At 31.9% G+C, this 26,867-nt stretch overlaps 1 protein-coding gene across 5 annotated transcripts in view; it reads right to left on the bottom strand.

The window, feature by feature from the left end:
* LOC135123475 (protein dimmed) overlaps positions 1-26,867 on the bottom strand; it is a 182,229-nt gene that overhangs the window by 5,866 nt on the left and 149,496 nt on the right. For 3 of the 5 annotated variants that reach the window (XM_064048143.1, XM_064048145.1, XM_064048144.1), the window contains exons 4-5: positions 9,223-9,390; positions 9,023-9,183 (exon numbers count right to left, since the gene is read on the bottom strand). In XM_064048143.1, coding sequence (XP_063904213.1) covers positions 9,023-9,183; positions 9,223-9,376 — 315 coding nt within the window. In that variant the 5' untranslated portion in view covers positions 9,377-9,390. Of the gene's footprint in view, positions 1-9,022; positions 9,184-9,222; positions 9,391-24,394; positions 24,548-26,867 lie in introns of those variants that run through there. The other 2 variants (XM_064048146.1, XM_064048147.1) reach the window with 2 other exon arrangements.

The raw sequence follows: 26,867 nt of genomic DNA, 5'->3' as shown, positions 1-26,867 counted from the left end.
TAGATCCTAAATAGTATAATCATTTCACGGATTCTAAATAGAAAGCCTAGATTCCAGGAACTTCAGTGTTTTCGGCGATCCCATGTTTCAACAGTTCTAGATGTCTCTAGATACCAGAAAGTGAAACGTTTTTGAGATTTCTCAAATTCTCGAGACAATTGATGTCATTCTAGAGATTCTAAGAAATCCAGATATTGTAACGATCAAACGGAAATTTTAGAAATTTTATGATTCTAAAAATGTTTTAGGTAATTTAAAACCTAGGAATCCTAGAAATCTTAGTAATATTGCAGATTTTAAAGATTATGAATTTCCAAAGATTTCAGAGGATCTAAAATTTCCAGAGATTCTTATAAATTGTAGACATATTTGTGGTCGTAGAAATCCTTAAGAATTTAGAGATCCTAAAATTCCTACAAATATTCGACATTTTAAAGAATTACGAATCCTAAAGCTTCAAATCTTTCAGAGATACCTTGTACCGTTAGATCCTAAATAGCATAAGCATTTCACGGATTCTAAATAGAAACCTTAGATTCCAGGAACTTCAGTGTTTTCAGCGATCCCATGTTTCAAAAGTTCTAGAAGTCTCTAGATGCCAGCAAGCGAACCGTTTTTGAGATTCCTGAAATTCTCGAGACAACTGATGTCATTCTAGAGATTCTCAGAAATCCAGATATTGTGACGATCAGACAGAAATTTTAGAAATTCTATGATTCTAAAAATGTTTTAGGTACTTAAAACCTAGGAATCCTAGATCTCTTAGTTATACTGGAGATTTTAAAGATTATGAATTTCCAAAGATTTCAGAGGACCTAAAATTTCCAGAGATTCCTATGAATTGTAGATATATTTGTGGTCATAGAATTTAGAGATCCTAAAATTCCTACAAATATTCGACATTTTAAAGAATTACGAATCCTAAAGCTTCAAATCTTTCAGAGATACCTTGTACCGTTAGATCCTAAATAGTATAAGCATTTCACGGATTCTAAATAGAAACCCTAGATTCCAGGAACTTCAGTGTTTTCAGCGATCCCATGTTTCAAAAGTTCTAGATGTCTCTAGATGCCAGCAAGCGAACCGTTTTTGAGATTCCTGAAATTCTCGAGACAACTGATGTCATTCTAGAGATTCTAAGAAATCCAGATATTGTAACGATCAGACGGAAATAATTTTAGAAATTCTATGATTCTAAAAATGTTTAGGCACTTAAAACCTGGGAATCCTAGAGATCTTAGTATACTGGAGATTTTAAAGATTATGAATTTCCAAAGATTTCAGAGGATCTAAAATTTCCAGAGATTCCTATGAATTGTAGATATATTTGTGGTCATAGCAATCCTTAAGAATTTAGAGATCCTAAAATTCCTACAAATATTCGACATTTTAAAGAATTACGAATCCTAAAACTTCAAATCTTTCATAGATACCTTGTACTGTTAGATCCTAAATAGTATAAGCATTTCACGGATTCTAAATAGAAACCCTAGATTCCAGGAACTTCAGCGTTTTCAGCGATCCCTTGTTTCAAAAGTTCTAGATGTCTCTAGATGCCAGCAAGCGAACCGTTTTTGAGATTCCTGAAATTCTCGAGACAACTGATGTCATTCTAGAGATTCTAAGAAATCCAGATATTGTAACGATCAGACGGAAATAATTTTAGAAATTCTATGATTCTAAAAATGTTTAGGCACTTAAAACCTGGGAATCCTAGAGATCTTAGTATACTGGAGATTTTAAAGATTATGAATTTCCAAAGATTTCAGAGGATCTAAAATTTCCAGAGATTCCTATGAATTGTAGATATATTTGTGGTCATAGCAATCCTTAAGAATTTAGAGATCCTAAAATTCCTACAAATATTCGACATTTTAAAGAATTACGAATCCTAAAACTTCAAATCTTTCATAGATACCTTGTACTGTTAGATCCTAAATAGTATAAGCATTTCACGGATTCTAAATAGAAACCCTAGATTCCAGGAACTTCAGCGTTTTCAGCGATCCCTTGTTTCAAAAGTTCTAGATGAATCTAGATGCCAGAAAGCGAAACGTTTTTGAGATTCCTCAAATTCTCGAGACAACTGATGTCATTCTAGAGATTCTAAGAAATCCAGATGTTGTAACGATCAGACGGAAATTTTAGAAATTCTATGATTCTAAAAATGTTTTAGGTTCTTAAAACCTAGGAATCCTAGAGATCTTAGTTATACTGAAGATTTTAAAGATTATGAATTTCCAAAGATTCAGAGGATCTAAAATTTCCAGAGATTGGTACGAATTGTAGATATATTTGTGGTCATAGAAATCCTTAGAATTTAGAGATCCTAAAATTCCTACAAATATTCGACATTTTAAAGAATTACGAATCCTAAAACTTCAAATCTTTCAGAGATACCTTGTACCGTTAGATCCTAAATATTATAAGCATTTCACGGATTCTAAATAGAAACCCTAGATTCCAGGAACTTCAGCGTTTTCAGCGATCCCTTGTTTCAAAAGTTCTAGATGAATCTAGATGCCAGAAAGCGAAACGTTTTTGAGATTCCTCAAATTCTCGAGACAACTGATGTCATTCTAGAGATTCTAAGAAATCCAGATATTGTAACGATCAAACGGAAATTTTAGAAATTCTATGATTCTAAAAATGTTTTAGGTTTTAAAACCTAGGAATCCTAGAGATCTTAGTTATACTGGAGATTTTAAAGATCATGAAATTCCAAAGATTTCAAAGGATTTAAAATTTACACAGATTCCTATAAAATGTAGACAAATTTGTGGTCCACAAGATTTTAATTTTCGAGATTCTAGAGTGCATACCTTAGCAGACTAATTTTGGCAGATGACATACTTTCTAAGAAAAAGAGGGTGGGTGGGCGGGGCTAGTACTTGCTAAGATAAGACTAAACAATATTAAGGGTAGTCACTGGAGTGAAGAAGGGCTGGGTGGGCGGGGCTCCTGCTTGCTTATAAGATTCTTAAGAAAAAAGTTGAACTTAGCCCTTCCAAAGTGCAATGCTCTTGTTTCATGAGGGAAAATTATATAAACGATGGCCATCGTTTGCGCTGTTATTACAATTAATTAAAGTGCAGTGCATTTTCAGAAAATATTTTCGATGTTTGACTTTTTACTTCAAAAAATGACAAATTATAAAAAATCACAGTCAAGTGGATTGCTGCATTTTTTTTAGGATACTGGAAAACCTAAATTCACTAAATCTATTACTCCTTTTAGATCGAGTCACATTAGGAAAACCCTTTGAGACGAACGTTCATGATAAATTTGACAACAATTTTGGCATACACGAGTTTCTGACAACCAGTCATATAACCTAAAATATTTTAAAGTTGAAACTGTCATTTCGTGTCTACTCTCTTAAAAACGACATATTCTGTCAAGGCGGAAGGAACTCTATCAATTACCAGTCACTGGTTCAGAATCTTTGAAAAGAAAATTAATGGAATGTTCACATAAATAAGAATCAATCAATAGTATTTCATGTTAGATTTTGTTATTTTGTTCAATCCCAATTTGTTACAGTTTTGGTAAACGTACGAGTTACAGCAGAATAACAACTTTCTCGAGATCGATCACCAATTAAAATGATTTGGTTGAAACTGAGTGGGAGTCATTGGATGTATACAACACTGTCGAAAAAAACGGGGACGTTTTCAAACCAGGCTTAATTTTCATGTTGTTTCTTTTAAATTCTTTCTTAATAACGTTCACTCGATTCACCAAAAAATTACATAAATCTACATTGAGGAAAATATCTATGATGTCGTGTGCTTTGTTTTATTAAAAAAAAAAACTGAAGCCGGATCTGTTAGCCTTCAAAATCTGAACACGTGCAAATAATTTATGCAAGTAAGAGACGCCTCCATAAACCACTCCATTATTAGTTGTTAAAAACTGTAATGCTGCCATATAACCTTAAAAAATGGGGACTACTATACGATTGTTTATAATTAATGTACAGGATGTCCACAAATAATAAAGAGTTCGCAACCCAGTATACACATTGAAGGGGATAGTGAATATTAAATGTGTGTTTAATTGTTCAATATATGTAATTTTTCAACTAAATAAATATTTGAAAGGAAAGAAATTATTTATTCAATCTACGTCGTCAATCATTTAGCAATCCTGAGACAAATATTTAATATTTCGAACCGTTTAAAAAAAGTAAACCAGTTATCTGTTTTATGTAACAGCATCGACGTAGTGTTAGATACTATGTATAATTAAAACCGATAATAATTCGTTGGAAGTGATGCAGAATGTATTCAAACAAAAAGCTAATGTGATTTTGATAAATGGTGAGTATTTCACGCTTGTGTAGAGTACACAGGAGTTGCCCTTTCGTACTTTTGTTTTGAATTTGTTTGTCTTTGATTTTAATTTAACAATAGATGTTTATTTACAAATTATCAAAACCAAACAGCTAATTCTGTTTTACGGAAACAATAATAGTCACACTAAGTATCAAAGGCACAGTATATTCAAAGGTTTCTATGTAATTGTATTATTGGTTGCGTTTTGATTTCTTTAGGCGAGGAGCCTCTTTTGAATAACCTATATTTTGTATTTCAGTTGAAAATCAACAAGTTGTTTTCTTTAATTTATAATCTCAGTAGTCTCAGTGACACTCTGTCATATTATTTCATCACCTAAAATTTTTCGTCATTTGTTTTAAAATACATAATAATCTAAAAGGCCACATTTTTGTTTAAATAATAAACATGGTGAAAGTTAGTTTGCGTATGTTGGGTTGCACATTTTTCCGCTTCTTTAAAAAATGAACTATAGAAATGACAGTAACTTTCTTTTCATTCAGATGCATTCTTGCAATCACTAAAACTCAAAAATTGGCGGTCTTATAGCGGTAGATTGAAATTTTTAAAAACGGTCACCATTTAGGAAAATTAAAAATTGTAAATTTGGTGGTTGGTAATATTGTTTTGTAAAGTTATGTTTTTAAGCGTATGTAAATAGGTTTCGGCAGCTAAAGTTTACCATATGAATAACGAATTTTGGATAAAATAAAAACATAAAATTTGACCAAACATTGAAAAATCGAGAAAGTGAGAAATCTAAAAACCGAAAAATTGAAATCCTAAAAGTCGAAAAATCTGACATTATAAAAAAACGAAAAATTAAAATAGTAAAAAATTGGAAAATTCACAAATTAAAGAATTCCCAAAATTGAAATGTTGAAAAATCGAAAACTTGAAAAATCGAAAAAACGAAATATTAAAAAAATTAAAAATTGGGAAATCGATACATCAAAAAACCGTAAAATCGAAAATTCTAAAAACCAAAAAAAGTAAAGTTTAAGAATTCGAAAAATTGAAAAAATGAAAGATCAAAAAAACAAGAAATTGAGAACTTGAGAAACCGAAAAATCGAAAAATCAAAAAACCGAGAAATTAAAATATTGAAAGGTGGAGAAATCGAAGTATGCAAAAATCGAGAAATCGAAGATTCTAAAATTAAAAACAAAAATCGAAAAATCGAGAAATAGAACATCAAAAAAATCGAAAAATTTAAAATCGAAAAATATAAACATTTCGAAATATTAAAAAAGCCCAAAACTGAAATATCGAAAACTTGATAAATTGATAAACTGAAACAAATTGAGAAATATAAAAATTGGAAATTTAAAAAAATCTAAAAATTGAAAAATAAAAACCTGAGAAAACCGAATAATTTAAATATGGGAAAAACGAAAAATTGAAGAATTGAAAAACTGTAAATTTGAGAAATCAGGAAATCGAACAATCGAGAGGTCGAAAAAACGAGAAATAAAGAAATTGATTGATCGAAAAATCGAAAACTTAAGAAGGCCAAAAATTGAAAAATTAAAAAATTTAAAAATTCAAAAATTCAGAAGCAGAAAACTCGAAAAATCAAAAAATTGGGAAATCGAAAACTTGAAACATCGAGAAATCGAAACATGAATACAGATCGAGAAATCCAAAAATCGAGAAGTTAAAAAAATCGAAAAATCTAGAAATTGAAATACCCAGAAATTGAAAAATTTATCATTGAAAAACTGAACAATTTAAATAAAAAAGAAAATTGATAATTCGAAAAATCAAGAAACTGATCAATCGAAAAATCGAAACATAGAAAGCTTGTTAAATTGCGAAATCGAAAAATTGAAAATCGACAAACAGAAAAATCGAAAAATAAAAAAAATAAAAAATTGAACAATAAAAAATTTTAAATCCAACAAATTGAAAAATCTAGAATTCAGAAGTTGACCAATCGAAACATCAGCAGAAAATGGGAAAAATCTAATATAAAAAAATGACAAATAGGAAAATCGACAAATCGAAAATTCGAAAAATCGATAAATTAAAAATTGAAAAATCGAAAACCTCAGAACCCAAAAATTGAAACATAGAAAAACCGGAAAACCGAAGAAAACCAAGCAATCGAGAATTGAAAAATCTCCAAACCAAGTTCCCAAAAATTGGGAAATCTAAAAATGGAAACATTGAGAAATCGAAACATGAATAGAGATCAAGAAATCGAAAAACCGAGAAGTTAAAAATGGAGAAATCTAGAAACTGAAATAGCCAAAAATTGAAAAATTAATAATTGATAAACTCAGTATTTTAATTTCAAAAAAATCGGTAAATCGAAAAATCGAGAAATGAACAATCGCAAACTCCTTAAATCGAGAAATCGAAACACTGAAAATCGATAAATAGAAAATTCGAAACATTAAAAAAAAATCAAAAATCGAAGTCCAAAAATTTTAAATTCAACAAATTGAAAAATCAAGAGCCGAGAAGTTGAAAAATCGAAATATCGTCAAAAAATTGAGAAAAATCTAATATTTAAAAATTGAAAAAGAGAAAAATCGAGAAACCCAAAAATTAAAATGTAAAAAAATCGAGAAATTAAAGAATCGCAAAAATGAAGATTCGAAAGGTTGAAAAATCGAGAAACCGAAAAGCCGAAAAATTGAAAATTAAAAAAAAGAAAAATTGAAAATTCGAAAATTTCAGAGATCGAAAAATTGAATAATTGAAAATCTGAAAAATTGAGAAATCGGGAAATAGAACATCGATAAGTCGGTAAATCGAAAAAACTGAAGAATCAAAAAATTGAAAAATCGCGAAACTGAAATATAGGAAAATTGAAAAATCGATAAATTGTAAATCGAGAAATAAAAAAAATGAAAAATCGAAGAATCGAAAATTTCATTGAAACTGAAATTTGATAAATCGAAATACGTAAAATCGAAAAATTAAAAAACATTAAAATCGAGGAATGAAAAAATTCAACAAATTGAAAAACCTAAAATGAAAAGTTGAAAAATCGAAAGATCCAGAAATCCGAACATCAAAAAATTCGAAAAATCTAGTATTCAAAGATTGACAAATAAAAAAATCGAGAAATAGAAAAATCTAAAATTTAAAAAAATCGAAAAATTAAAGTAATTAAAAATTCAAGAACCGAAAGATTGAAAAATCGAGAAACCGAAAAATCGAAAAATTGAAAAATCGAATATCCCAGAAACTGAAAAATTGGAAAATCGAAAATTTGAAGAATTGAAAAACTGAAAAATCAAGAAGACGGGAAGTGGAATATCGAAAAGTTGAAAACTCGAGAAATTGATAAATTGGTTAAGCGAAAATTAAAAAATTAAAAAACGAAAAATTGAAGAATCGAACAATTGAAGAACAAAAAACAGAAGAATCGCAAAACTGAAAGATTGAAAAATTGAGGAATCGAATAATTGATTAATCGAAAAATCACCAAAAATTGAAAAATTGAAAAATCGAAAAATCGAAATTAGGAAAGTTGAACAATCCCCAAACTCCAGAAAAATTGGGAAATCGAAAAATTGAAGAATCCAAGAGATCTCGAAAAATCCGAAACAGAGAAATAGAAAAATTGAAACATAAAAAAAAACTTAAATACGAGAAACTTAAAAATCGAAAAAAAATTAATTGAAAAATTGGAAAGAAGAAAAACGAATCGAATTGAAAAATTCAAAAACCGAAGAATTGGAAAATTAAAAATGGAAAACTCATGAAACTGCAAATCGAAAAATTGTAAAATCTAAAAACTAAAACATCTAAAAGTTGGAAAATTGAAGAAATGTAAAATGAAATTGATAAAAATTATAAAATAGGAAAATTGAAAAATCGAAAAATTAAACAATTGAAAAATTGAAAAATGAAGAAATCGGGAAATCGATAAATTGATTAATCGAAAAGTCGAAAACTTATAAACGCCGAAAATTGAAAAATCGCAAAACTGAAATATCGGAAAATTGAGGAATCGACAACTTGATTAATGAAAAATCGAAAACTTAGAAACGGCAAAAATTGAAAAACCGAAGAATCGAAAAATGGAAAATTCAAACATTTTACAAATCGAAAAGCCGAAAAAGCGAAATTCGAAATGTTGAAAAATCAGAAAATCGAGCAATCGAATCATCAAGAAATCTAGATATCTATACATCATTAAACCGTAGAATCGAAAAAATGAAAAACCGGAAAACGAGAATAATAAAAAATAATAAGAAATCGACAAATTGAAAAATCCCCGAACTTTTTTAATACTGTCGCCATTATGAATTAACGAAAAATTGAAGGATAAAAGAAATCCAGAACTAACTTAACAAACAATATTTTGGCCGACTCTACAGTTTAAAATAATTGTAAACGGCATATAAAAATGATAAAACTATCCATGATACCTTTGAATATTTATTTCAAGTTGCACCTGGAATTCAGGCAGACTCGTCAAGCACCCTGTATATTTTGTGAAACGCCTTCCATACAATTGTAAAAGTTCCAGTGTAAACTTTAACTGTGTCCCACGTAACACGAATTGTGGTAAAAACTTAACTTTTTTTTTTCTTCAACGAGCAACAACTTTCAAGTCAACTCGCTTCCGGTCGAACTTTCAGCCCGTCTCATTTCACAAAAATGCCGGCGCACTTAAATATCACAAACCGACTACATTTCCGCAAATCGTCCGCCATCGGCCATACCTCAAACGCATCGTTGAGCGAGTGCATCCTCATTCTTTCCCTCTCATTGCTCTCCAGTCTTCTTAAGTTTCTCTCCCGCGCGCTGATGCACGACTTCCTCCTCCTCGTCGTCGTCCCGCTGGACGCACTACCACTTGATGCGCTCCCTGCACACCCAAACACTCAATTTTTACATAAAACACCGTACGATTCCGCCATACCTCCGTGCTTTCTTCGCTTTCTTCCCGTCGCTTCGTCGCTGCTCGACTCCGTCAAGTCGTCTCTGCCGTTCATCGCGTGCTTGCCTAAATCCAGGTCTTCGACTTCGACATCCTCCTCTTCTTGCCAGGGGGTTGACAGCTCGAGGGACCGCATTCTCCTGCTACGTTCTGTGGGAAGAAAACGAGTTAGTGTGTTATCCGGCGTGTTTTGTGGGGCGTTATGCGGAATTATCGGCGATTAACGCGAATATGCGCCATTGTTGGCGGTTTATGGGTTGTAAAACGCGCCTTCTGGGGTTTTATTTCGAGAGGTCGGCGTGACGGTGGTTTGGCGATGAGGAATTTGGTAATGGGTGCGGTAACGATGGTGGAAACGGGAGTTTCAAGGGCTAATTTCGAAAAATAATTGCATATTTATCAACGGTGCTGTTATCTTCGAGATTGCTAGACGGTTTTTAAATACGTTGTTGTTCGTAGTTTAAAAATGATATATTATTTGCGGTTTATCGCGTGGGCTGCAACAAAGTTGTTCAAAAAAAACTTAATGGCGATTTTGTTCTTGGAGACACTAAGTAGGTACGTCTTAGAATGCTCTCAAAGAAGACATAAAATGTTGCAAAAATCTTGTCAGAACTGCTAACAATAAAGCAGAGAGGTATAATCGTGTCTCTTTGCCATTTACTATTCCACTCAATTCGGGTCTTATTTATTTCATCTGTTTTCAGAGCATAAAATGGAGGTTTTTTTCAGAAATATATCCTTTATTCTATACTTGTATTTTCAAACAAACAAAATGTTTCACATTTAAAGGTAGTAGTATTAATTTATTATTTGCCTCACAGGCTTAATAAGATTCCCAATAGGGGTACAAATTAACTTAATCTACATAATACAGAGTTTTATATAATAATAATTGTTCTATTCTTTCTGCTTGACCACCCCTTGCCAAAGTTCCCTTTATCTTCCGTACTTCTTTCATCCAGTCCAGTCCTCTTCCATCATCGTTTAGCACTTCTTCCCTACTTTCCTCCGAGCCCTTCACATCCTTCCAGCATATGCTCTATTGTTTCTCCCTCTCTCCTATCCTACACCTTTTGTCAGTTTCATCCATCCAAAAATTATTCTCTCTCTCTTCATTTCCACACCTAAATCTCGCCATCATTCTTTTCTGCTTTATACTCTCTCTCTGTGTGTACTTTGGTACTTCATCCTTTACTATTTCTCGATACTTTGCATTATATCTAGACTACGATATTCTCGATCCGCGTTATTCCTTATCTCTTACACTCAGTTCTTCTGTCATACTCCTTCCCATTTCTCTCATTCTCTCTATTTCTTCACATGCATATCCCTTTCCTTCATAATACTTCTCTTTCGTTCCAAACATGTTTTCCCCCTTCCTTTCTTATTTCTTTCCAACATTCTTGCAATATTTTGCAATCATCTGTCTCACTAAACTTCTATTCAAATCCAACGCCCTTTTACCCGCTTCCACTCTCATGTTCTCTCTTTTTGTTTCTTCTCTCACTATATACCCCGGCGTATACTTTTCCAATCCCAATGTCCATTTTAAGTATTTTTCTTGCACTCTCTCTATTTCTTCATATTCCCTCCATCCCCAAATCTCAGCTTTGTACATAAATACACTTTTGATCAAACTATCAAACATCATCATTCTTCTTTTATAATCATGTCCAGATGTTCTCTCTCCTATTCCCCATACTATTCCTGTCAGTTTGTTCGCTTTTCGATCCATTTCTTGAATATGCTACTCTATCTGAGTTATTGCTCTTTAATGTATATCCTAAGTACTGGAATCCTTTCACCTGTTCAATCTTCTTCCCTCTCCATGCCCACTTTTCCTTCTCCTTTCTTACTTTCTTCCCAAACACCCCCATTTTTGTTTTTTCCACATTCACTTCCAATTCCTTTCTTTGTACGTAATTCTCAAAATTGTAATCATTGTTTTCATTTCTTCTCTTTTCTTTACCACAATCACCAAATCATCTGCGTACGCCAACGACCACACTTTCTCTTTGCCTACTACCACCTCTCCTGTCTGTGCTTTTCTGAACATTTCATCTATATCTCATAGATAAGCTGCAAACAATGCGGGACTGAGTGGGCATCCCTGTCTCACTCCTCTATTTGTATAAAAACTCTCGCGCTCTATTCCATTCACTCTCACCTTATTTACTATTTCTTCATTTATTCCTCCCATTTTTGTTACCAGGTACGCATCTACTCCCTTTCTCCTCAAATACACCCACATTTTCTCTCTATTCACGCTATCAAACGCTGCTTTGAAACCTATGAACAATGCGTACATTCCTCCACCCTCTTTCCTTATTTCTCTTCCCACTAAATGCTGCAGGATGTACACATTGTCCATAGTACCTCTTCCTTTCCTAAACCATGCCTGACCGTCTGGTAACATACCCCGTGCTTCCATCTCCTTTCCACTCATCTAGTATCATTGCGTATATCTTGTACGCCGTATTGAGCAAGGTGATCCCTCGGTAGTTCTTCACATCACTTTTTTGCCCCTTTTTAAATAATGGGATTATTATACCTTCTCTCCACTGCCGAGGAAACCCTTTTCCCTTCCAAACTCCATTTACCACTTCCCATATTCTTTCTTTCACTCCTTCTGTCCAGAAAATCCACGCTTCGTTCTGGATTCCATCCCCTCCTGGTATCTTTCCTCTTTTCAGTCTTTCAATCTGTCGTCCTAATTCATCTTCTTTTATTTCCGAACCTCTCCACATTTCTTCCGTCGTTGTGATTCCTTTATTTATTTTGCAACATTTTTCCTCACAACCTCCCAATAATTCCATAAAGTGTCGTTTCCATTCATGTATTTTGATCTTCGTACTGACTTCAGTCTTCATTCTTCGTTCCTTGTTTATATATCTCCATAATAATTCTTCTGTTTTCAGGGACTTTATTATCTTCTCTTCTTCTCGTTTTTCTCTATTTCTTTCTTCCCATTTTCTCCTATAATTCTCTCTTGCTTTTAAGTACTCTTCTTTCCTTCCCTTGTTATTCTTCCATTTTCTTAATTTTTCTCTTGCTTTTCAACTCACTACATTCTCCGTTCCATCAATTATTCCCCTCTTTCTTTTTTCCGTAGCTTCTACAATTAGGTTGCTCAGTTCTGCTATCATAGCTTCTATATCTTCGTTCACTTCGAATATCTTTTTTTCTAGTCTACTTCTGTATCTTTGAATTCCCACTTCATGCCATATTCTTTTTTCTATTTCTCTTATTTCGTTTCTTCTCTTTTGTTTTTCGTACTCTTGCTCTTTTCCGTTGATTTTTATTTCTAGTGGCGTGTGGTCTGATTCTACCCTTTCCCACATTTAAAGGTATATAATATACTATTTTTTAATTTTTACTTCCTATTTTACAATTTTTCGCTTTTTATTTTCTTTATTTGTTTATTTTTTCCGTTTTTCAATGTTTCGGTTTCATAATTTTTCGTATTTTCAACTTTAATTTTTTGAAAATTTCAATTTCTCGATTCTAAATATTTCAATTTTTCAATTCGCAATTTTTCAATTCGCAATTTTTCAATTCGCAATTTTTCAATTTTGTAATTTTTCATTTTTTTCTTTTTCATTCGCTCCAATTTTAGATTTTCGACGCCTCAGTTGCTTAAGTTCTCGATTTTTATTTTTCGTTTTTTCGAGTTTGCACTTTTTCGATATTTCAGTTTCTCAATTTTTAATTTTCCTATTTTTCATTTCATATTTTTCCGTTTCTTCTTTTTGATGTTTCAATTTTACAGTTTGCAATTTTTCCATATTTTTTTATTCGAAAAATTGAAAAATCGAAAAATTAAAAAAGTGGAAAAAATTGAAAATCAAAGAACTGAAAAAACGAAAAATTGAAATATTGAAAAAAAAAACTTAAAATCGAAGAAGAAAAAACGAGCTGAATCGAAAAATTGGAAAACCCAAAAATTGTAACACCGGGAAATTATAGAATCGTCAAAATTGTAAACTCGGAAATCTGTAAATCTGTAACATTGCAAGCTCGAAAAGCAGGAAACTTGAATATTCAAAAATTCAAAAATTAAAAATGGAAAAATTAAAAATTCTAAAATTGAAAAATAAAAAATTGAAAACCGAAAAATTGAAAAGTTACACATTAAAAAATATATATATATAAAACCAGAAAAATTGAAAATCGAAAAATTGAAGAAACGAAAAATTGAAAAATGAAACAAAAAAATTAGAAATGGAAAACTCGTGAATTTGCAAATCGAAAAATTGTAAAATCAAAAGGCTGAAAAATTTAAAAATGAAAACTCGAAGAGTTACGTATCGTAAAATGAAAGCAAAAAAAATTAAAAATTGAAAAATTGTAAAGTTGAAATATTGAAAAACTTGAAAACTCGAAAAATTACAAAAATCGGGAATTTTTTTTATAATTTTTCAAACAAGCGGGCCGTGGGAAGTTCTGTTGAAATAACATTCGACCGATTTTTTACAATAGTCGTAGAGCTTGTTTTTTGAATTCATTAAAGTATCATACTTTAGTCACCCACACCGCCACTGTCGATAATTCGAACGCCTTATATTACGAAAACACACTTGTTTATATTTGGTCAGATTTTTAAATAATTTAATATTATGTGCCATAAGTTATATTATTGATTTTTAGTACTTAAAAAATTAAAAAAGTTAGATGTTAATCTCTTTTAAATACGTATTTACAATTCGGAATTTCTCTAGTAAGTAATTCTAAATTATAGTGTCTTTAAGGTCTTTATAATATTTGGAATCTTTAGAATCATTGGAATTTGTCAAAGCTTTGTAACATTTTGGAAACTCTGGAATCTTTAAAATCTTTGCAATTTCTATATCCTTAGGACTTTTAGATTTTTGGCATTTCTAGGATATTCAGCATTTCTAGAGTTTAAAACATTTTTTGGATTTTTGTCGAGCGTTTTAACATTTTAACTCTCGACAATGTTTAAAGTAGCTGGATCTGTGGAATCTCTGGATTGTTTAAAATTCCTGGAATTTTGTACTCCGTCGAGTTTTTGACATTCTTGGAATCCGTAAGTTTTAGAATAAGTATTTGGAGTTTTTTCAGAAGATCGGTAAAATTTCTCTAAACTTTCTAATTTGTAGGATCTTTAAGATCTTTAAAATGGCTGGAGTCTCTAGAATTTTTGGAACATTTAGAGTATTTAGAATCCCTAGAGTCTTTAGAATCTCTAGAGTTTCTATAATCTTTAGAACTTTTAGATTTTCAGCATTTGAACAATTTCAGAGATTTTTGTGGTTTACCCACGGAGTTTCTATAATTTTTAAAACTTCCAGATTTTCAGCATTTCTAGGTTTTCAGTATTTTTACTATTTCAAACATTTTTTAGTTCCTTGTTTTTTTAGCATCTTTACTATTTTTAAAATATCTGGAATCTTTGGGAGTTTTGAAATCTTTGAAACCCTTCTAGTCCTTAAAGATATTGGGGTCTTTGGAGTCCTTCAGTTTTAGAATATTTGGAATCTTTCGGAAGTTCGCTAAAATTTCTATAATCTTTCTAATTTGTTGGATCTTTAGGGTCTTCACAATGTCTGGAGTCTTTAGAATCTTTGGAATGTTTAAAATACCTAGAATTTTTAGAATCCCTGGAGTTTCTATAATCTTTAGGACTTGTAGATTTTCAACATTTCTAGGCTTTTCAGCATTTCTATAATTTTAAAGATTTTTTGTTCTTTGGTTTTTTGGCATCTTTACTATTTCCCAAGTATTTGGAAACTCTGGAATTTGTTAAATTTTTCAAACCCTTGTAGTCCTTACAGTTTTTGGAATCCTTCAGTTTTAGGACATTTGGAATCTTTCGGAAGTTCGGTACAAATTTTCTAATCGTTCTAATTTGTAGGATCTTTAAAGTCTTCAGAAACTCTGGAATCTTTAAAATCTTTGCAATTTCTATAATCTTTAGGACTTTTAGATTTTTGGCATTTCTAGGCTCTTCAGCATTTCTAGAGTTTAAAACATTTTTTGGATTTTTGTCGAGCGTTTTAACATCTTAACTCTTGACAATGTTTAAAGTAGCTGGATCTGTGGAATCTCTGGATTGTTTAAAATTCCTGGAATTTTTCTACTCCGTTGAGTTTTTGACATTCTTGGAATCCGTAAGTTTTAGAATATTTTGAGTTTTTTCAGAAGATCGGTAAAATTTTTCTAATCTTTCTGATTTGTAGGATGTTTAAAGTCTTTAGAATGTCTGGAGTCTTTAGTCTTTTGGAATGTTTAGAATCCCTAGAGTTTCTATAATGTCTAGAACTTTTAGGTGTTCAGCATTTCTAGGCTATCCAGCATTTCTATTGGCATTTTTGAAATTTTAGAAAACCTTGTAGTAGTTAAGAGTTTTTGACATTATTTGAATCCTTAGGTTTTAGAATACGCGGAATTTTTTCAGAAGATCGGTGAAATTTCTCTAAACTTTCTAATTTGTAGGATCTTCAAGATCTTTAGAATGGCTGGAGTCGCTAGAATTTTTGGAACATTTAGAATAGTTAGAACCCTAGAGTCTTTAGAATCTCTAGAGTTTCTATAATCTTTAGAACTTTTAGATTTTCAGCATTTGAACAATTTCAGAGATTTTTGTGGTTTACCCCCGGAGTTTCTATAATTTTTAAAACTTCCAGATTTTCAGCATTTCTAGGTTTTCAGTATTTTTACTATTTCAAACGTTTATTATTATTTCTATATTTTCTATAATTTTAAAGATTTTTTTGTTCTTTGGTTTTTTGGCATCTTTACTATTTTCAAAGTATCTGGAAACTCTAGAATTTGTTAAATTATTCAAACCCTTGTAGTCCTTACAGTTTTCGGAATCCTTCAGTTTTAGGACATTTGGAATCTTTCGGAAGTTCGGTAAAAATTTTCTAATCGTTCTAATTTGTAGGATCTTTAAAGTCTTCAGAATGTCTGTAGTCTTTAGAACCTTTGGAATGTTTAAAACCACCAGAATATTTAGAATCCCTGGAATTTGTATAATCTTTAGAATTTTTAGATTTTCAACATATCTAGGTTTTTCAGCATTTCTATAATTTTAAAGATTTTTTTGTCCCTTGTTTCTTTGGCATCTTTACTATTTTTAAAATATCTGGAAACTCCGGAAATTCTTTAACTCTTTGAAACTCTCGTAGCCCTTGAGTTTTTCGAATTCTTAGAATTCTTCAGTTTTTGGATAGTTGGAATCTTTCGGGAATTCGCTGAAATTTCTCTAATCTTTCTAATTTGTAGGATCTTTAAGGTCTTAAGAATATCTGGAGTCTTTAGAATCTTTGGAATGTTTAGAATCCCTAGAGTTTCTATAATCTTTACAACTTTTAGATATTCAGCATTTCTACAATTTTAAAGATTTTTTGGTTCTTTATTTTTGGCATCTTTGCTATCTTAAAAATATCTGGATTTTAAAATTTTTTTTAAACCCTTGTAGTTCTTAGAATTTTTGGTATCTTTAAAATTCTTCAATTTTAGGATACATCAGAAGTTCGGTGAAATGTCTCTAATCTTTCTAATTTATAGGATCTTTAAGGCCTTTAGAATGGCTGGAATTTTTACAATCTTTGGAATCTTTAATATTTCTATAACTTCTAGAATCCGCGATGTATAATCCTTAGAACTTGCAGATTTTGTGTTGATAATTCTATAGAGCAATTAAATGAACCACTCGGTATACCATAATTTATATGTGTTCCTGAAATGTCCAATAAAAACACTTACTGACGAAATTTGGCACATATCTGTTGCTAAATAATCATTAAAATCTTTATGTTAATTTTCTTATCAATAGAACTTAAAATAAATGTGAGAGGAAAATAAATAAACAAATGACACATCATTATTACTATGTGACTAAAAGTGACTTAACGTTAACGAGCGATTGCCAAACCAGACAGAGATATTAGAGGTTAACATCAAGTCACCTTGAAATAAAATTTTAGAAAATCTAATGCACTAATCACTAGATATGGTGGTTCAAACAGTGAAATACTTAATACACTGAAAACACCAAGGTCCAAGAGTGATTAAGCAATTATAAGGTTACTGATTCTACTCTCAAATCAGTATTAAAGTTCTCTATATTTGTGTATATTTCTAGGAATGTCAAAGCATCTAGAAATTTACCGTAGCTAATTTTCACAGAGACATCAACTGAACAGATTAATTCGATGTGTTCAGAACAACTATTAATACATTCCACAAGGTGACAAACACACCTCTATTTTTTTTCCCGAATAAAGAAAGATATGCTAATTAATAACTTCAAGTTTATGTAACAGGATTCTTAAACTGCTCAGCTTTGATAAAGATAAATCAGAGAAAACAATTCCAGCCACAGTTCTATTTGTTCCCTCAGAGACTAAGGGATAAGAAGTTTTCAAAGATTTACACCTTCGGCCCGAGTTTACAAAGCGTCTCAGATAAAGCAAGACCGAGGGAAAAGTGTCGGATTTATGAAATCGGCTATAAAGATTGTAATCAGAAACATATTGGACAAACAAAAGGTCAATCATCACAAAGTTCAAAGAGCACATGTCTGATCCGAGATCTGGTGTGTAATATAATGGTCAACTTATTTTAAATTATTCAGATTAGAAAATTCGGGTTCCGTGCGGAAAAAGCCGATGCACTCGGAATGCGTTATGTTTTCATGTAAGAAAGGTCTACAGGGTTTTATTTGTCCCAAGGATTTATAGGCGATCACAAAAATTGATTTTCCTTAATGACTTTAGCTTCTAATTACTAAACTCCGAACATCTGAGTCTTTGTACTCTGTAATGAGGCTTTGTATTTACTCTGGAAGGGACGAAATAACACAATCCTGGGGAAGTTTGTACAGAGTGTTTCATCTCGATTGATTAATCAAAATAACTTCACCTGTGTGGGAAGTCAGTTACACTCAGGAACAGTGTAAACTTTATTGTGGCATTTTACGACAAATTTCGTTTTTTAACTAACAAGTATGACATTTATGAAACAATAGCTGAACGAAGTGCTCCCAAATTCTCGTTTATTTTATGAAACGGAGTTAAGATGAAAACGGAAATAAATAAGTACGACAAAACTGAAATGAAATCTTGAGTGACATTTTCTAGAGTGGATGTATGAGAATTCCCAAACCTTGACGACATCCTTGACTTTTTCAAAGACATATCGAAATAACGTCTTAAAGAATCAGATCGAAAGAAAGACAGGGTGGATTAAGCCATAATAACAAAGCACCCATCAGCTTTATTATATTGATTAATTTTTTGGAACATCCTCTATAGTTTAGAATACTCCATTATTGTAACTGTACGATTCCAAGGATTCCAAAAACTCTGAAGATTACAGGGGTTTCTAAAATTTCAAAAATTCGAGAAATTCCAGATATTTTAAAAATACTACAGATGCCAACAAGCCAAAGAACCAAAAAATCTTTAAAATTGCAGAAATGCTAAATACCTAAAAGTTCTCAATATTATAGAAACTCCAGGGATTATAAAGATACTAGGGATTCTATATGTTCCAAAGATTCTAAAAACTCCAAACATTCTAAAAACTGTAAAGATCCTACAAATTAGAAAGATCAGAGAAATTTTACCCAACTTCTGAAAAATTCCAAATATTCTAAAACTGAAGGATTCCAAAGATGGCAAAATCTGTAAGGACTACAAGGATTTCAAAATTTTTAAAAATTCCAGAGATTCCAGATATTTTAAAAATAGTAAAGATGCTAAAAGACCAAAGCACCAAAAAATCTTTAAAATTGTAGAAATGCTGAATACCTAAAAGTTCTAAACATTATAGAAACTCCAGGGATTCTAGAAGATACTAGGGATTCTATATGTTCCAAAGATTCTAAAAACTCCAAACATTCTAATAACTCTAAAGATCCTACAAATTAGAAAGATCAGAGAAATGTTACCCAACTTCTGAAAGATTCCAAATATTCTAAAATTGAAGGATTCCAAAGATGCCTTAATCTGTAAGGACTACAAGGATTTCAAAATTTTCAAAAATTCCAAAAATTCCAGATATTTTAAAAATAGTAAAGATGCTAAAAGACCAAAGAACCAAAAAATCTTTAAAATTGCAGAAATGCTGAAAACCTAAAAGTTCTAAATATTATAGAAACTCCAGGGATTATAGAACATACTAGGGATTCTATATGTTCCAAAGATTCTAAAAACTCCAAACATTCTAAAAGGTATAAAGATCCTACAAATTAGAAAAATCAGAGCAATTTTACCCAACTTCTGAAAAATTCCAAATATTCTAAAACTGAAGGATTCCAAAGATGGCAAAATCTGTAAGGACTACAAGGATTTCAAAATTTTCAAAAATTCTAGAGATTCCAGATATTTTAAATATAGTAAAGATGTTCAAAGACCAAAGAACCAAAAAAATTTTTAGAATTACAGAAATGCTGAAAACCTAAAAGTTCTAAATATTATAGAAACTCCAGGGATTATAGAAGATACTAGGGATTCTATATGTTCCAAAGATTCTAAAAACTCCAAACCTTCTAAAAACTGTAAAGATCCTACAAATTAGAAAGATTAGAGAAATTTTACCCAACTTCTGAAAGATTCCAAATATTCTAAAACTGAAGGATTCCAAAGATGGCAAAATCTGTAAGGACTACAAGGATTTAAAATTTTTCAAAAATTCCAGAGATTCCAGATATTTTAAAAATAGTAAAGATGCTAAAAGACTAAAAACCAAAAAATCTTTAAACTTGCAGAAATGCTGAAAACCTAAAAGTTCTAAATATTATAGAAACTCCAGGGATTATAGAAGAAACTAGGGATTCTATATGTTCCAAAGATTCTAAAAACTCCGAAACATTCTAAAGACTGTAAATATCCTATAAATTAGAAAGATCAGAAAAATTTTACCCAACTTCTGAAACATTCCAAATATTCTAAAACTGAAGGATTCCGAAGATGCCAAAATCTGTAAGGACTACAACGATTTCAAAATTTTCAAAAATTCCAGAGATTCCAGATATTTTAAAAATAGTAAAGAGGCTAAAAGACCAAAGAACCAAAAAATCTTTAAAATTGCAGAAATGCTGAGAATCTAAAAGTTCTAAAGATTATAGAAACTGCAGGGATTTTAAAGATATGTACTAGGGATATTAAACATTCCAAAGATTCTAAAAACTGTAGAGATTCTAAAGACCTTAAAGATCATACAAATTAGATATTAAAGTTCAAAGATTTAAAAAATCTTTCAAATTCCAAAAATTTCAGATTCAAAAAGTTACAAAGTTTTCAAATTTAAATAATTCTAAAAACTCCACACATTCCATAGATCTTAAAGATCATGTAAATTAGAAAGCTTAGAGAAATTTTACTGAACTTTTGAAAAGATTCCAACTATTCTAAAACTTAAGGATTCCAAGAACGTCAAAAACTCGAAGAAAATAAACGGCGGGTGGGCGGTGCTAGCACTTGCTAAAATAGACTTATTTTGGGAAATGACATATCCTTTAAGAAAATAAATGACGGGTGGGTGGAGCTAGTATTTGCTAAGATAAGACGGATTTTGGCAGATGACATACACCCTAAGAACATAAAGGGTGGGTGGGCGGGGCTAGCACTTGCTAAGATAAGACTGATTTCGACAAATGACATCCTTTAAGAAAATAAAGGGCGTGCGGGCGGTCCTAGAACTTGATTTTGAAACTGATTTTGGCAAATGACATCCTCTAAGAAAATAAAGGGCGGGTGGGCGGGGCTAGTACTTGTCAAGGTGAGACTGATTTTAGCAAATGACATCTTCTAGGAAAATAAAGCGCAGGTGGGCGGGGTTAGCACTTGCTAAGATAGTCTGATTTTCGCTAATAACATATCCTTTGAGATTAATGACAATTTTAAAGGGTGGGTGGGTGGGGCTAGTACTTGTTCAGCTCCATCCTGCAAGGAGCCGTTACAAAGGAAACCTTGACCGAATTTTAATTACCTTTTATTTGCCGAATATTCGTCGATAGTTGTTTAATTTTTTTGCGTATTTAGATTTGTAACTGCTGGTAGGAAATAAATGTCGAATATTTTTTATTCTGTTGGTGATTTTATCGACAGATTCTAAATACTGAACTGATTAATGGAAGTAGGTTTTGCGGATTCCAGGAATTTCGAAAATTCCAGAGACTCGACAGATCCCAGATACTTAAAAAGTTGTGAAGATGCAACAAATGTTTAAAATTCGAAATAGCAATGCCAAAAATCTGAAAGTTCTAAAGATTATAGAAATTCCAAATTGTAAATTTAAAAAAACATCCAACAAAATCTTAAAAATTTTCAAGTACCAAAAATCAATAAGATAACTTATGGTACAACATATATACTGAATTATATATTTAAAAATCTGACCAAATATAAACAAGTGCGTTTTGGTAACAATGCGTGCAAATTATAGACAGTGTCGGAGAATGCTCTACAAGAATTCTAAAAACTGATCGAAAGTTATTTCGACAGAACTTCCCGCGCCTCTAAAGTACAGCCGAACAAATTGCGCTTCTTTGAAAAATTATAAAAATTGTTTGCGATTTTTATTTTCTTATAACCTCTATAAAGTTAAAAACCAGTGCCGTAAAAAACGCTCTCGTAGCTTTTTTGATTTCAATTTTTCGGTTTTCAGTTTTAAATTTTTTAATTTTTCGTTTCTTCAATTTTAGATTTTTCAAAAATTCCAGTGATTCCAGATATGTACAAAAATTGTAAGCATGATAAAAGTCAAAAAATCTTTAAAATTTCAGAAACTGTGAAAATCGAAGTTGCAAAGATCCCAAAAATTCCAAAGATTTAGGCCACAAAGTTTTTAAATTTACATCACTGTAAAGACTCCACACATTCTAAAGATCTTGTAGATCCTGGAAATTAGAAATTTTGGAGAAATTTTACCGACTTTCTAAAAAGATTCTAAATATTGTAAATCTCTGGAATATCAAAAATTCCAGAGATTCCACAGACTCCAGATATTTTAAAAATTGTGAAGAACGAAGATCCATAAAATGTTTATAGTTCTAGAAATGCTGAAGACCCTAAAAGTGCCGAAAATCTGAAGGTCCTAAAGATTCAAATTGTTACAAAGCTTTGACAGATTACACTGAATCTAAAGATTCCAATTATTCTAAAGATGCTATAATTTAGAAAGGTTAGAAAAATTACAAACTGTAAATATACAAAAAATATCCAACATAACTTTAGAAATTGTTTGAATATATAACCCAGTTAATATTTTCAAGTGTAATTAACGTGGAAAAAATGTTAAAAGACTAAAATGAAAATACCACATAATTTTTTTAACTTCAAAAATACAGTTAAAATATTTAACAGTACATAACGATAAATCGTAGTTTTTTGTCCAAAAACCGCCTTAGTTTTAAAGACCTCAAAAAGAAATCAAGGAGTGTAAAATCGGGAGATCTTACAGGCCACTGAACGTTCTGATTAGGACTTTATTTAAGTCACGGTGGAAAATTCAAATCTAAATAATTTATATTCGGTGGTCAGCAAGATCTCCAGATCTTCACCACATAAGTTCTTTTTTTAGCTTTATTTGTCCGTTCAATCTCACATTTTCAAATTCATTGATGTTTCTTTTTTCAATTTGATTCATTCATGAAAATGTCAAAGATGAAGATAAAACCGAAAGAAAAATTGATAGACAATGTAGAAAATTTGGGGCAATCAGAGAACACGGAAATACATCAAAGAAAAAACCGACGAATAAAAAACCGAATGGGAGAGTTTGAGAGTTAAATTATGAGTTTAGAATGTAAAAAGAGACACAATGTCGACAAAGAATCAGAAAGTATTACTCTAAAACCTAATATGTCAGGAGGTTATGTAGCTTGTAAATGTGTCATATTACGTAATATTTTAGATTAAATATTCATAATCATAACAAACCACAAATTTCAATTTTTTATGAGTTTTGACAAAACATCACAATCTTTTTTAAATTTAAGTGAGTATATGTCTTACCTCGATGTCCATAAAAAATTTACCGTCACTGGCTTCAGAATTAAAAGTAAACTGTTGACGCACTTTTAAATTATCCTTGCTATGGACACAATATATGTGAAATATTTGAAAAAATAATTCAAAGAAAACAACGTAAAAGTAAGGTATGTGTACAATTTTAAACAGGCATTTGCGGTTTTTACTTAATTGAGAATATTAATATGCATTTCAAAACAAAACAAACTAGTTGCTACGATTATATAACCGACAAATAAGTGATGTTAATGCATTCTTGCATAGGCTTACAGGCTTACAGTGACGTGGTGACATTTCGTTAATCGTATGAAACAATTCACGACAAGTTCAGTTCTTCCATGACCCCCGAAGAGCTCAAATTTATTTATTACTGTAGATTTAGTTAGCTAAGTAGTTATCGAACTAAGTACAGTGTGAACATGTTGTTAAGAATAATGGCAGTTTTTAATTAAATAAAATTCATTAGAGAGTAAAAGTTAACTTTCGCCAAAGGTATTCCCTTTTTATTACATTTTTAATTAGCGACAACCGCAAAAGGTGTTTTACACAGTGTTTAAGCTTGTGCGGCTTTGTATACACGTCCAGTTGATTTAGTTTAATCACATTTTTATACTCGTTGCACTGAACATTTTTTCGACTGTAAAACCATACAACGTTGGAGGATGCTCTTTCGACTCAGCGTCCGCTGTGGTCTGTCTTTAGCAAACCTGGTCATGGCCTACCGAATTTCGTGAAATCGTATGACCTTTCCGTTTTTTGTCTATCGTCTACGCTTACATTAGCGTTAATATATCACTTTCTAAGTGAAAGATTTTGTAATCGCACAATAACTTTCTCGAAAACGGTAATTAGTGATGCGTAGTGTGCTCCGATCGGCTCTTTAACCGCGCATTTTTTCCAGGAGAGAGCCGCCAACCCTGCATACTAAGCCCCCGAAATTGAGTTTCTATATTTTGATGAGAAATTGAAATTCACCGCGTGGCAGACCTGCTTGAAAATTCCCCGACGCGCAACTTAAGTTGGTAATTTTCAATCTATATTCGCGCAGTGTTGTCATTTTCGCGGAAAATATCAATTTTACTTTTTTATTTTCATGTTCGGGGTGGAGATTAGCGGGGGTCCGATCTGGGGCGAAAACGACACTTAACTGTTCGAGTGCTGCTGTGTGCGAAAAAATCGCGCCAGCGCCAGCCCACTGCACACTAGACTACTTCACTGAGGCGTTAGTCCACTGGGGGCACATTTCTCGTTTCGGTGAAATTTTCGAACGTGCACGCGACAAGATATCGAGTGAAACTGAACTGAATTATTGGAACGAGTTTTAAAGAATTTTGCGCTCTCCCGTTATATGGTGAATGGCAATGTAAAAATCTAGGTCGGTCAGTTCGGTTTGGGAGCCGTGCACGCCTCCCCCACTTTCTCGACGTCTACCTATTATAAATCCATTGTTGAAAAGTTCCTGCTTCTGATCAAATTGTTTGCAGGTTCATTGTCGGCGGAAATTAGACGCGAGATCGTCGGCTGGTGACGTAACGACTGCGGAAATAAGGACGGGCCGCTGGCGGCTCCTTGAGGTTCGACGGTCCGGGCTGAGGTTACAGTTAAATGCGGCTGCAGCGAGTTGCGCGGACGATGAAATTTTGACACGGCCACGAATGAAGAGTCTGTCAAACGTCAACATTTTTCAAAACGATGAGAATAATTTTTAAATGACACATGTCCGCATTCTTATTCTTTATTCATAAAGATAACAAAAACCAAAGTATCCGTATACCATACTTGACTACCATCAACCATAAACATTATATTAAGACCCGTCAACCTTGTCCATAGTATTCTCAAATACAGAGTGTCCCAGTTGGTTTAGTATACAAGGTATAGATTAAAAATTGCACATAGAATAGCATCTAGAGTTCTGTCTTCAAAGGTACAATAAAAAAATGGCATTACTAAAAAAAGTTATCTTAGACACATCTATTACAGAGGAAGGGGAGCATGACACAGAAAACCCACAGGTGGGGTCATGTTGTGAATTACACTGATTGTGTTTACGCCCTGTCGTTAACCTCCGTCCTCACGAGATTTGTAGAGGAAATCTTTCTCTTTCCACTCTCGTAGTAACAAGTATGTAAATAGACAGTGATACATTTTTCAATTCCTCGATTTTTCAATTTTCAAAATTTTTAATTTTCCAATTTTTGGATTTTCCAATGCCCGTTTGTACTGTACTTTTAATCACCTGATTAACGTTATGCTTTATTTAATTTGACACATTTGTTTGACTTTTTTTATCATACATGTAGCTTTCTTTTCACAATAAGAAACTTAAAACATGTTGAAAATGCTAAATTTTTGTAGAGAAATATGCAATATTCGGTCTAACAACGAATGAAAAATTCATCACAATCGAGATCGGGGCGGGTGGGTGGGGTTTAATCTTTGTTTTTTTTTAATATATAGAGTTTTCTTTCAACAACAGAATCGTTAACATGTTTTCAGATTCTTGTTGGGAAAAAAGATTTCGTACATTAAGAAAAAATGGACATAATATAAGCCCCGCCCACCCACCCCTTCTCAATTGTGATGAATTTACCATATGAAACATGTTTTTAAAAGGGTAAACCGTTATAAGGAAATTTTTATATTACAATTAAACTCCGCCCCTCGGTCTGATTAGGAATGAAAAACTCATCACAATTGAGATCGGGGCGGGTGGGTGGGGCTTAATCTTTGTTTTTTTAATATATAGAGTTTTCTTTCAACAACAGGATAGTTAACATGTTTTCAGTTTCTTGTTGGGAAAAAAGATTTCGTACATTAAGGAAAAATGGACAAAATATAAGCCCCGCCCACCCACCCTTTCTCAATTGTGATGAATTTTGTATTCATCGTGGAGCTTAGTTAGAAGAAATTACCATATGAAACATGTTTTTAAAAGGGTAAACCGTTATAAGGAAATTTTGATATTACAATTAAACTCCGCCCCTCGTTCTGGTTAGGAATGAAAAACTCATCACAATTGAGATCGGGGCGGGTGGGTGGGTCTTAATCTTTGTTTTTTTTTAATATATAGAGTTTTCTTTCTACAACAGGATCGTTAACATGTTTTCAGATTCTTGTTGGGAAAAAAGATTTCGCATATTTAGAACAAATGGACAAACCATAAGCCCCGCCCACCCACCCCTTTTCAATTGTGATGAATTTACCATATGAAACATGTTTTTAAAAGGATTGAACGTTATAGAGAAATTTTGATATTACAATTAAACTCCGCCCCTCGGTTTGATTAGGAATGAAAAACTCATCACAATTGAGATAGTTTAATTTTTGTTTTTTTTAATGTATAGAGTTTTCTTTCAACAACCGGATCGTTAACATGTTTTCAGATCCTTCTTGGGAAAAAGATTTCGTATATTAAGAAAAAATGGACAAAATATAAGCCCCGCCCACCCACCCCTTCTCAATTGTGATGAATTTACCATATGAAACATGTTTTTAAAAGGGTAGAACGTTATAGAGAAATTTTAATATTACAATTAAACTCCGCCGCTCGGTCTGATTAGGAATGAAAAACTCATCACAATTGAGATCGGGGCGGGTGGGTGGGGTTTAATCTTTGTT

Source organism: Zophobas morio, unplaced genomic scaffold, assembly GCF_036711695.1.
Source record: "Zophobas morio isolate AGI-343-1 ecotype UQ-CSIRO unplaced genomic scaffold, CSIRO_AGI_Zmor_V1 ptg000006l, whole genome shotgun sequence".
Taxonomy (NCBI): Eukaryota; Metazoa; Arthropoda; class Insecta; order Coleoptera; family Tenebrionidae; genus Zophobas; species Zophobas morio.
Note: the sequence above shows the minus strand (reverse complement) of the source record. Positions and strands in the feature narration are given on the sequence as shown.